This window comes from Microtus pennsylvanicus, chromosome 7 (genome assembly GCF_037038515.1).
Source record: "Microtus pennsylvanicus isolate mMicPen1 chromosome 7, mMicPen1.hap1, whole genome shotgun sequence".
Lineage (NCBI taxonomy): Eukaryota > Metazoa > Chordata > Mammalia > Rodentia > Cricetidae > Microtus > Microtus pennsylvanicus.
Genome location: NC_134585.1, coordinates 111871602 through 111884299, shown reverse-complemented (window position 1 = coordinate 111884299; position 12698 = coordinate 111871602). Strand labels below are relative to the sequence as shown.

General features: G+C 40.7%; 1 protein-coding gene across 1 annotated transcript; it reads right to left on the bottom strand.

Annotated features, from left to right (window-relative positions):
• Positions 1–6707: 6707 nt before the first annotated feature.
• Tshb (thyroid stimulating hormone subunit beta) lies at positions 6708–7583 on the bottom strand. The gene is made up of 2 exons (XM_075979040.1): positions 7422–7583; positions 6708–6968 (listed from the first exon to the last, which is right to left on the bottom strand). The coding sequence occupies exons 1-2, from the start codon at positions 7581–7583 to the stop codon at positions 6714–6716; spliced, it is 417 nt and encodes a 138-aa protein (XP_075835155.1). The 3' UTR covers positions 6708–6713.
• Between the last annotated feature and the right edge of the window lie 5115 nt (positions 7584–12698).

The window sequence follows — 12698 nt, the reverse complement described above, 5'->3', positions numbered from 1 at the left end:
GAAACAGGAAAATCATGACGCATACAAGTACCATGCCCTGTGTTTTACAAAGCCAGTCTATGCTGGCCTTGGAAAGAGTTGAGTTAATATGCCAGAAACCTTTTTGTGTTTGGGGTTTTTCCTCATGTATATTTTATAAAAATTTTTTACTCCTACCAAATAGCAAAAAAATAATTAAAGAAATTTAAATTTCATGTTAATTTTAAATAAGTTAATAATAAACATAAAATACTTACCATACCTAGGAACACTGAATACTAGCTATTATAATTGTGGTTATACTCTGACAAAGAGGTCTGTATAAGTCATTTTCTAAAAATCATACAAAATTTAAAATAGTTGCACATGATCTCAATTCGCTATATGAACATTTGTTGAACCCATTAATATCTTTTGATTTTCCAATTCTGGTTTAATTCAAAAGCTATATAATAGTCACAGCTGGCATCTATATATTTTTCTCTGGGCCTGCTCCCGCTTGTAATATGCATTCTGCTTATTGGGAGTTTTTTTTTGTTTTGTTGTTTCTTGCTGTTTGAAGTTATCTTATGAATTTAATGGTCCCTTAGCAGATTATGGACATGACAAGGTAAGATTGGAAAAGTAGGCATGTATTGCCGTAGTGCTATGATAATCATTAACCCAGAGTAGGCCCACTCAAATTTGGGAAACGTGGTCCAGAGAAAAACTTCCTTGATGTTGACATCTTTGGCCTGACTCCTGAAAAACACTTACACACTGGCCACAGTTGAAACAGAAGAAACTGTGTGCTTTTGTCTTCAGAGGAAAACATACAAGAAGGCTCTGAAATAGTACGTGAAGACATTCAAGGAGGGCTTGTCCCAAACTAACAAAATAATAAATAAATAGCCCCAGTAAATCTTATTTTTGTCCGAAGGTAAGGAGAAAAGCTGTAAATAGTGGATTATGAAAGAAAGCTTTAGCAAACCAAGCTTTCAAGTATCAAGACTTTTAAAGATAACTACGTTTCAGAATGAGGAGATGGTGACAAAGACCAGCCCTAAAGATCCTAACTGATGTGCTCGGCACCCACCCTAACACAAAGTACCCAAGAGAAGCCGGATGTGAGGTGTTGAAATAGGAGCGGTGGGCTGCGTCCCCGCCACCCAGCCGCCCGCACGGCTGGCTTTACCCGAAATAATTACATGGAAACTGTATTCTTTTAAACACTGCCTGGCCCATTAGTTCCAGCCTCTTATTGGCTAGCTCTTACATATCGATCTAACCCATTTCTAATATCCCTGTAACACCACAAGGTGTCTTACCAGGGAAGATCTTAACCTGCGTCTGTGTCCCGTAGGAGAATCATGGCGACTCCTTGACTCAGCTTCTTTCTCCCAGCATTCTGTTCTGTTTTCTCCGCCTACCTAAGGGTTGGCCTATCAAATGGGTCTAGGCAGTTTTTTTATTAATAAGAAATCACTCCCACATCAGTGAGGGTGAGAGAGGAACCTGGGAGGCGGGGCTGGGGACTCGGTAGATTAAGGCACTTGCCACCAAGCCTGATGGCCTGACTTCAATCCCTGGATCCCACGTGCGGGAAGGAGAGAACAGACTCCCACAAGTTGTCCTCTGCCCTCCACGCATGCACTATTGTACATCTGGGCGTGTGCAAGCACACACAGACACACGCGCACACTCACACATGTGCACGCACACACACAGCTTTTAAAAGAGGAGAAATAAACTCTTTGGGTATATGACACTGAAGCTCAGAAAAGAACTCTAAGGTTGCTGTAAAGGACTCTCTATAGAAAAGTGAGAGTGCCCAGCTTCAAATAAGATAAGCCACCACTCACCGTTAAATCTCCAGTGAGAGGGGCTGGAGGTTCAGTGGTTAAAAGTGCTTGCTGCTCTTGCAGAGGACCTGGGCCTTAGCATCCTCATCAGGGGGTTCACACTCCTGTAGCTCAGAGAGCACCAGCATGCCTATGGTGCAGATAAACTCATGCAGGCACACACACAAAGAAATAATAAATATTTTTAAGCCTTAATGAGAAAGCACAGTTTATGAAATCAGAACACTTGTTGCCCCTACAGAGGACCCAGGTTTGGTTCGCTGAATCAACATGATGGCTCACAGCCATGACAACCAGAGAACCTAATGCCTTTTTCTGACCTCTGTGGGTATCAGGCACATGCATGGTACACATACATACGTGAAGACAAAATATAAATTTTCATAAAATAAATAAATCTGAAAATTTTTTAATTAGAGTGCTCTATGCTAATAGGTTAAAAACCCTGCAACAGTCATTTATTCCTCACATATTCCTTAACCTCAGACTCACAAATTCTCTCTAAGCAGCCTGTGTTCCTGCAGTAGCCGACATCTGGCATCTAACCTCACTTCTAGCTAAAGAAAAGCTATGGTTTCTTTAAGTGGAAGCCAGCTTCAGATTACTGAAATAGGTACTTTCTTAGGACATCCAAGGACAAATTACTACAAATTCTAATTTTTTATATGTTCTTCATTTAGCGGTGTCCACAGGACCAACAGGACACTTGAGATTACTGCAGATCTAGATTTTCCTTCAAAGTTTAGAATCTTCATATCTATATCAGCATCAAGCAAAATTATCCCCCAACTACAGTCCAGACCTACATTACCAGCTAACGGCTATAACATAGATTTTAAGTCATCCTTGAAAATGAAGATTACAAAGAAAATGCATATTTAAAAATACGTGAGAGGCATTGTGGTCCACACTTGCAGCCTCGGCACTTGGGAGGCAAGGACAAGAGGACCATAGGCTCAAAGCCAGCGGGGCTACATTAAAAGTTCAAGGCCAGCCTAGGCTGAGACTTGGTCTCAAAAGAAAAATGAGAAAAGGCTGATTTCATCCTCATTAGGACTAATCGAATGCTGTAGCTCTATAGCCTTGTGAATACAGGTATGTGTTCTTCACCAGGCTCTTTGGAAGCAAAGGGATCAAGACAAGGGCTGTCTGTGTATTGGGTCACTAACTAGCCACTGTCACCCTTACTGAAACAGCTTCAAAGAAGAACAGGAGTAGCATACAAATGGTAGTTTGGAGAATGAGAAGTAAGGAAGTATGTGGCTACTATGGCTGACTTTTTAAAAAGCCCTAGAATAATAATTCATGGGGGAAGTAACTAGAACACTGCACGGAGTTGTAGACTTTTTCTTTTCTTTTTTTTCTTCCTTCCTTTCTTCCTTTTTGTCTGCGTGTATGCGGGTGAGTGAGATCACAGCTGTTTCCCACCAAAGAGAAGGGTCAAGAAAGAGGAAAAGAACCATGACACACGGCAAGGGAAGATGCGCACTTAAGGGATGGTATTAGGAACATCTGAAACTAAAGCCGCTGCATCAATCAAGGCTTTTCAAGTGCCAGTGTCAAATGAGAAAGTGGGGCTTTCTTTAAGGGTGGGGGCTTCAGATTATACTCAAATGTAATCAGGGTGTCTTTCTCCTCCTCGGGCTGTCTTAGTCCCCTCTGGCTTGACTCTTTGGTCTCAGGCTCTGTTTCTAAGAGATGCCAAAGATGCCCCCCAGTGGCTTCAATCCCCAAACCAAGCCCTCCTTTTCAACAGGTGAAATTGAGTTCCAGGAATGACTCCCACTGGGAGGGATTGCAGTCAGCTCTCTGCCCAGCTCCTAACCTGAACATCATGCCCCTCCATCAGTCCAACTTGAGTCCTGAAAGCAGGCAGGGGAGAAGCAGCATGCAGCCACCAGGAGAGACATGTATACTGAGTGAAGTGGATAAAGGGGAGCTGAAGAAAAGACACTGACACCGAATTGTCTTATAAGACAGAAAAGGAGACATTGACTACAGCAGACAAGCAAGAAAAATCATTGAAAAATAGACTAGAGAAGAAGTAACCTCAATACGAGGATTTTTGTGTTCGCTCAGACTTGCATTTTAAAGATGGTTTTGTTTTATAAAGGAGATTTTCTATAATTAGAATTTCCTATTACCAGGAAGTGCCATGCTATGCTGTGAACTTGTGACACATCCTTGCTGCTACATTCTACTTTTTCTCCATGAATGTGGCCATGAAAGACTGCTGCAGCAGGGACCCCAAATCCTTGAGTTTTGAGAGAGCTCTTTATAGTTTATATTTTAGTCAAATGAGACTTTTTTTTTCTTGGAGCATTGAGTTCCTCTGGTAAAAAGCTGAATCCTTTGAACTTTACAGGGAACTTAAGGATCACTCCCAGCGATGCTCCAGTGTCTGCCTTTCACCCACATTATAAGCAATGATTTTTCATCTTCCCATTTCTTTTTTAAAAAAAATAATATATTTTTATTTTATGTGCACTGGTGTTTTGCCTACATGTATGTCTGTGTGAAGCTGCCAGATTACAGTGGTATATTTTTTGTGTTTTAATAAATAAAGCTTGCCTGAAGATCAGAGGGCAAAGCAGCCACACTAGTCAGCCATACAGGCCAGTCAGTGGTGGCATACACATTTAATCCCAGGACTCAGGAGACAGAGGCAGATGGATTTCTGTGAGTTCAAGGCTACCCTGCGCTACACTAGATAGATCCAGAAACAGATCCAGGTGGTGGTGGTTCACATCTTTAATCCCAGTGTTTGGGAGTCACACACTTTTCATTCCTGCACTAAGGAAGTGGAGACAGGAGTGATATGGCTGTGGGGAGAGAGGAATATAAAGGGGAAGAGACAGGAACTCAGTGGAGTGTGGAATCTGAGGATTCACAAAGACGGGATCTCGCCCCTTCGTTCTGAAGATTTGGTAGAGGTAAAAGGTCTCTCTAGTGGTTGGCTGCCTTCTTTTCTGATCTTCATGTTGAACCCCAATATCTGTCTCTGGGTTTTATTATTCATGCTACACCAGATTGCCTGGAACTGGACTTAAGACAGTTGTGATCTGCCATGTGGGTGCTAGGAATTGAACCAGGGTCCTCTGGAAGGACAGCAGTGCTCTGTCCTCTGAGCCATCCTCCAGCACTTCCTCTTCCCATTTCTGAGCCTCTCTATCCATTTTCCTTGTTTTAAACCAAAAGGACACCAAGGTCCCTCACAACAGAGTTACCATATCTCCAAGCATGTGGACCCAGCTAGGTAAGTTGTTGGATACCTCGATCCCTGAGCTCCGCCCTAAGGTTTTTGTGTTTGAGACAGCTTCACCTTCAAGGATAGTTTAATAAAATTCACATGTGCATCTTCCAAACACACTTCCTTCAGTGAAAGTAAGTCACGAGCCCACTCTTGTGCCGGTGATAGTGCTGGCTGGTTATATCCATGGTCTGAGTTGGCCCCTCCCTGCAGAGTCAGGAAATTTTCCAAAGCTGTGCTGTCTATAGGTAGCCTCTGTGAACAACTTGTCCTTTCTAGAGTCCAAATCTCTTGACAAAAAATCACTTTCAGGATGCTTGAGAATCATTTGCGGCTAATGCCAGGTAGGTTTGAACTCTATACATTTTACACGGCCATCAAATGTCTATATTTGATTAACAATCTTAAATGACTGTGTGCTCGTTATCAGCTGGCATGAGAACTCCGAGTCCCAGCTTTCGATTAGTGGTCAGCTTCAGATATTAAGGTGAGAGTACTGTAGCTGTGTGGCTTTTGTGTGGAAGGAAGTGCACGGTTATTCCCTCATCCTTGGCTAAGTGAGGGTTTGGTACCAGTCATCTGCACCATGTCCCCTGTGGCCCTGTCAGCGTGCAGGCATTCACAAGATGCTCAGCTAAGGTTCCCCAGTGGCTGTGCAACACAGCCACTTTACGTGGCCCTACTGAGAAGTAGTTTTCAACTTCATGGTGACAATTAATAGCTGAATAGAAGACAGTCTTTTTAAGATTGAGTCCACAGAACATCACTTAAAGTTCAACTCTTAAGAAGGAGCACCTAAGGAAGGAAAAGAGAAATATCCTGCTACTAAGCCTGGAAACCCAAAGCAATGTCTCCCTATAAACAAATGTTAAGGTTAAAACAACAGAACCCACTCCATTGAATCTCTTAACCCTCTCCCCCGACCCTGAAACCTGTGGTAGTTGTACTAGTGTTTTATGATAGCCAAAGCCCCAAAGCATAAGTTGCTTTTGGTATAAATGCTGGAAGGTATCTCTTGTTACTTGAGGGACTATGAAGGATTTAGGCTTCCACATGTAAAATGATCGTGGCCTCTTTTGCAGGCTTTATTAGCTGACCTTCCAGGGTATCCCTTTCACAGGTCAGCTGGCTCGCCAGAGTAATTAAATTAAAGAGAATGGCGCCCGTGCTCTTGGCTGAGTTTGGGTGGAGTTTTATTCAGAGCACATGAATGACAGGGATAATGTTTTCTGTGCCACATTCCATAGGGACCTGTTTCACCAATGCACTCAAGCCCTGCTGCCGGCCTTTAAAGGGACAGTGTATTCCTCCAGCTTCTAAAGACAGCCCTTTCTTTCTGTAACTCTGCAGTACCTTCTCACTGGCTTTCTAGGTCAGGACAGACCCCCTGCTGTCTGTAGGCAACATCTCCGGGGCTGAGTGGCAGCTCATGTTCCACTTTTCCTTTTGCCTTCATCTGCTCTGTATGGAAACCATGACAGCCTCTTTCATGCACCTCTCCTTCTAAAGCTTCCTAAGCTCCCTAATGCCCGTGTGGATGTGCCTATGGATTAAATGGTAGGCAAAACGTATCAATGGTATTTTATTAGTTCTATTCCAGGTAAACACATTTAACCAGATTGCAAATGGCAGTACCGTTAAAGTCAGTCGGAAAATCCCCCCAGATAGAACGTCTGTGGCTTGGTGCAGTAGTTGGTCTCGACGGCCTCATGTGTACAGTCACTGTAGTCAGCGTTACACTTGTCGCACCGGCAGCTTATGGCAACAGGGTAGGAGAAATAAGGAGCAACATGGCGTGGGCATCCTGGTATCTCCACAGTTCTGTAGATGAAGTCTCTGTATGTGCAAACATCCTGGGAGAGCGCGTATTTGGGAAGAAACGGCTTGCCGTTGATATCCTATGGAAAGCAAAGGGATCATAATGTGTAAATTTCACTCTGCTCTAGATAGTGCGATAGAAAGACCATAATTTACCGACATCCCTTTATTTCAGTGATGACCTACAGAGGACTCTTGAACTCTGTTACTCAATACTAGCTTAACACATCTGCACTTAACCCCCCAGAGACCCCGCCCCCCAAAAGACACCTTCTCATTTACCTTTGATCATGAGAACAAAATGAGGTTTAAATAAATTGGGGGTAGACTATTGCAAATGTATCTTTATTTCTTTTTCCAAACAGAGACACATTGTTATAATTCTGAAAACAATGCTCTTGGCTTCCCAAAGAGACAGTACCATTGGTTTTGGAAAATCATGCTATGATTTATCTCACTTACTTTCTAAATATTAACAGATCACTTTCGGCCTATATAATTTGTAGCTAAAAGAAGTACAGTGAACAACATACCCTTGTCATACAATACCCGGCACAGATGGTGGTGTTGATGGCCAGGCAATAGGCGCACTCTCTCCTATCCACGTACATTGTATATTCAGTTGGAATACAAAAAGATGCTGCTTGCCCAAATGCAAGAGCAAGAAGCACGGAAAGCAGGACGATAGCACTCATGCTGAATCAAAGATAAAAAACCACAGAACTCATTACATGTATCCTTTCTGTACATTCAGAGGCATGTTTGTGGAAAGCTTATGCATATATATAAACACGCAGCCAATAATGGACAGCTAAAATACACTGAATAGTTACTTAGCTCTGAGCCCTACATAAGGTGTTTTTACATATCCAATCTTCTCAGACCTTCTCACATACACTCAGATGCAGCTATGGACCTGCACACTCATAGTACAGAAGCTCGCCCCCTTGGGAAGTGACATGCAAGCTTGCAATATCACAACAGAAAACTGACAGCTTTTGGTAAACTAAGTGTGAAATAATTCATTCAATGGAGCTGTAATAAAATGCCTGTCATTATAAGAATTAATCAATAAATATTCTTTCGGACTGGACTTTTCCAGAATTATAAGTATCTAAAAATGTTGGTTCAACAGTTTAAAAAGTTCATATAATTAGAAATGGAAAGAAACCAAGAAAAATAACCAAACTTTGGTACCCCCCCCCCCCAGTGTTTGTAATCTTGCCTATAATTCTACTACTGCTAGTCAAGGAAGCTGGAGAAGGTCCTGAAAAATGCAGGTAAAATTATGACTAGTGTGAAGTAATAACACCAGCTAGAAGGCCCTTCTGAATCCTGAAGGTATTCTTTTAGAGTTGAAACAAATTCAAGTTGAAATAAAAGATCATTTTACATAGAAGTTGCAGAGCGCTCATTATTTAAAAGAATACAGAGAGCTGAAAATACTAGTTTGCCACGTTTAGACTAGTCCAGCCAAGAAAACAGATCCATCTTTACCGTCGTGACTGTATGGGAGGCAGCAAGGGGGCCACCAAGCAGAACATGCGTCCCGGCCAGCCTGTCTAACGGAGAAGCTATCAGTATTAACTGAGCTTGTAATGATCTGGGAAATGCTATGGCTTATAATTATTTTGATTCTGTTACTGAAAGAGGATAATCAAATTTCAGACTTTTAGATGTAGGTTGATCACCTCTAAGATAAAGAAGACTTTTTATTTCCTTTTACTCATATTGTTCAGCTAACTAGGTATGTTTGGATGTTTTTCCTTCTCAACTATCATTGTTGGTGTGTGTGTGTGTGTGTGTGTGTGTGTGTGTGTGTGTGTGTGTGTGTATTCCTCACTGAAGCAATTCTATTAAATTATTATTCACTGACTGCCAAGATGGCTCGGGGGTAAAAGCATTTGCTGCTCAAGCCCAGTACCATGAGCTCAGGCCCCAGAACACACATGGTGGATGCAGAGAACAGACTCCTTCCCAGAAGTTGTCCTGACCTCCACATTTATGCTGTCGTGCTTCCCCAGCACCATCACCCCACAATAAACAGCTATAAAAAATTAAAAGAAAATTATTCACTACACAATTTATTCAATCATCATAAATATATCAAGATTTTCTCAAATCTGTCAACTGTGTCAACAACAATTGGAAGCTGCATGCTTTAAAATCTCTACTTACTGAAACCTTGTAAGTCAGTCCCAGGTAACCAGAACTTTGTCTTCAGTAAATGTATAAGACAAAAATAAGTATTACAAAAGTTTCTAAGGATTAATTCTAAATGTCAACAACCTCTTATTTCTAGCATAGACATTGCCGAAATTAGATAAACACACATGTACTGAGCATCTGGACTATGCACTGAGACATGTATTAACATAGTCCTTGACCCAAAACACCAATAGTTCAATAGGAACCAAGTATGACACAAATTTAAAATATAGTTTGTTCTAAGTTCTCTAAGAAAGTCCAAGCTATGACTCGATTGCCCTCCATTTATTACATTTGCTACTCGTGTAGATGGATGAGTAATGGAAAAGTGTTCGGTGGTAAACTGTTCAGCAAGGCATTACACATGTGAGCATCCCTTGCAGCATTTTTTAAATGTTTGCATTAGGAAGTAAAAACATAGGAATTCCTGTTTTGCTATTTGATGCATTCTGATGTAGGACCAAGCCTCACACATACGGAACCTCATATTCGCTCTACAGTTAAGATTCTACCCCAGCTGAAGCCGTAAGAATTCCTTTCTCAGGAATTATGATTTTTGCCAGGTGTTTCATAAAAATATAAGTTCCCTATATAGTATTCAGTTAGTTTATTATATTAGTGACACAGATCAAGAGGATTCTCCAAAGGATCTTAAAAATAGCAACCAGGTAAGTGTGATGGAATACTCTCCCTTCCTGTCCACATAGCCCTGGCCATCTTCACAGTTCTCCAATGGCTTCTAGCTCTGCAGTTCTACATGGAACAGCATGTCAGTAACCCACAATCTGAATATTGGCTCAGAACCTAAGGAGCAGAAATTTCCCATGGTCTATAAGAAACTGATGAAAATATTTAATCTCATTTATTCACCTGCTAGATAAAAACAGAGGAACACACGTGACCCTTTAAAAATTGTAAGATAGGGCTGCAAAAATGGCCCAGTGGCTAAGATCAAGTACGTCTCTTGTAAAGGACCTGAGCACAACTCTCACACCCAGACCCCTTGTAACTCCAGCTTCAGGGGATCCATGTCTCTGGTCTACACAGGCACCCTCATATACAGTACACACATGCACACATAATTTTTAAAAGCTCTTCTAAAACAGTGACACTTTTAAGACTCCCTTTTGGGTTTCTTGGTTTTGTTTTTTTTGGATTGTTGGGGGATTGTTTGTTTTTGGTTTTTTGGTTTTGGTTAATTTTTGAGACAGGGTTTCTCTGCGTAGTCCTGGCTGTCCTGGAGCTCACTCTGTAGACCAGACTGGTCTAAAACTCGGAGATCCATCTGCCTCTGCCTCCCGAGTGTTGGGATTAAAAGCGTGCGCCACCACTGCCCAGCAAGACTCCCTATTATAAATATAGAAGTTTAACATAACAAAAGCAAAGCATAAAAAGGGACTGGATCACCAGTCATGGTGCTCATAAAATGCCGCAAAGATAAAGAATGTGAATGATTCTGTATCTTTTCTTCTTTATTATAAATTGTAAAACTTTATTCACTTAACTTTCCTGTACCTCAATTTCCTTGTCTATAAAAGAAACGTTAAACATCAAAAGGCTACCGGGAAAATCTTCACAGCACGAATAATCTGTGATTCTGTGTTAAATTAGAATTAGTAATCTACAATGCTGCTGTCATAAAAATAAAATAATGCATGAGACTCCTATATAAGAAAATTTCCTTAGCTACATAGCACTGTGTAAACCAGTGCTAATACCTTCCTTTTCTCAGCACTTTCCCTGTGTTCATTCCCTTAACCTTTTCTCCATATTTTCCTTCTGCTTTTATTATTCGCATTATGAAACACATTTCTCTCTGCTCTGCTAATATCTATTACCTCTCTTTTCTACTTGAAGTCATTACTTACTGTACAATGAAAAGAATCAATTTTTCTACTTCTGAGCAACCCCAGCATTTCACTAAAGCAGAGTACTTTTCCAGAAAGAAAACTGTATTAGATTAATAAGGTGTATGTATTGTATACTAGCCAAGAGAGATTCGCTATTAAATAGCTAAAAAGATCTTATTACATGGCGTGTCCCTGATGGCAGTGAAAACACTGTCACCCATGCACACGCTCCAAAGTGAATCAACTCTAAAACTCTCCCCAAACACATTTTCATCAAAATGGCCATTAGTAATTGTGAGGATTAAGTGCACAGGTTATTCTAGTGCTAAACACATTGAGGTCGACCTGTGAGCAGGAGTTCTTGCACCCTGTTCACTCTCCACCAGCAGACTGGCGGGCTGTGTGCATCCTCAGTCAGCGCGGGCTCACCTCATCGGCTGATGTGGGGCTCACTCCCCTTCACCCACCCCTGCATGATCTGGAACAATAACTAAAAACTGTCGAGCCTATCAGTTCTGTCTCAACGTTTGCAGTTTTTAAAGAAATGCTACACTGTCAAAATAAAATGAGGTGATAATAAAAGCATCTCGTTTGCAGGGCCTGCTCAGGGTAGACACCTACCTTTCTTTGCATTGGCGAGTGGATGCTGTGATGGCCCAGACTCTGTTCATTTTATACCCTTCAGGATAAGTCCCCTCTGATCTTCTTGTTTATATAACTGCATTTGGATTGCTGCTTCCTTATCTGAAAATCATCTATTGAAAATTCATACTGAACCCCAAATAAAACTTGTTTATACAAACAGGCTCATAATATCCTCCCCCGGAAACTCTGACATTATTATAGCATGCATCTTCCTCTCTCTTATTTCAAATCTATTCTTTATTAATATTTGTTAATGTTAATTATTGATATTAATATCTGTTAATATTAATAAAGAATAGACCATAGAATTAGGAGAAATGGTGAAAAACTCCTGAGAATGCAAATTTATCTGGGGCTTAAGGGCTCTAAATGTCGCCTATTCATGTAGAGATATATACATGAAATTATTCATCTATAAAGCAAAGGCAACTTCTTTCTGGAAATCTAGGTCAATTGACCCATGTATGACAACAAAAATATTTTAGTTCAAAATGTTTTGTTTTGTTTTTTCTGAACTTTACAGGATGTTAATATAACTTACAATGTGAAAGGTTTCTTTGAGTAACATAGCTAAATCTGGCAGGATGTCAAACTGACCTGAGATCAAATTCTGGTGTGGTCATTAGCTAGCAATGTCATTGCATTCATGAGTTGTGCTTATTCCGGGTTCCTCACCTTTCAAAAGGTACATTGGTGTGTGCCTGTAATCCTAAAACTCAGGAAGCGAGGGATGGAGACTTCAAGGCCTGACTGAATGGAATACATAGCATCATCACGTCTCAGAAAATAATTAATATCACTGTTTATATAAGTGGCAAATAGCAGGGACTCCATAAGAAATAGTTAATTTATAATAACACAAAAATATTTGTTTAATAAATATTTAGCCAATATAGTCATTGAATGTGCAAATGGTTGGTCAAGTGTGAGGTTATTACTCAACATTTTGAACTAATCTATACTTTTCTCAATCTCTATACCTATGTATTAATTTTACTCATTTAATCCACTTTTTCCACACTGTAACTAAAGTATCATGCCCCAAACTTACGCTTGGCATTTCCAAATGGCCCTCAGGAAAGAAAAAAAAATGCCCAGGCTTAGTAT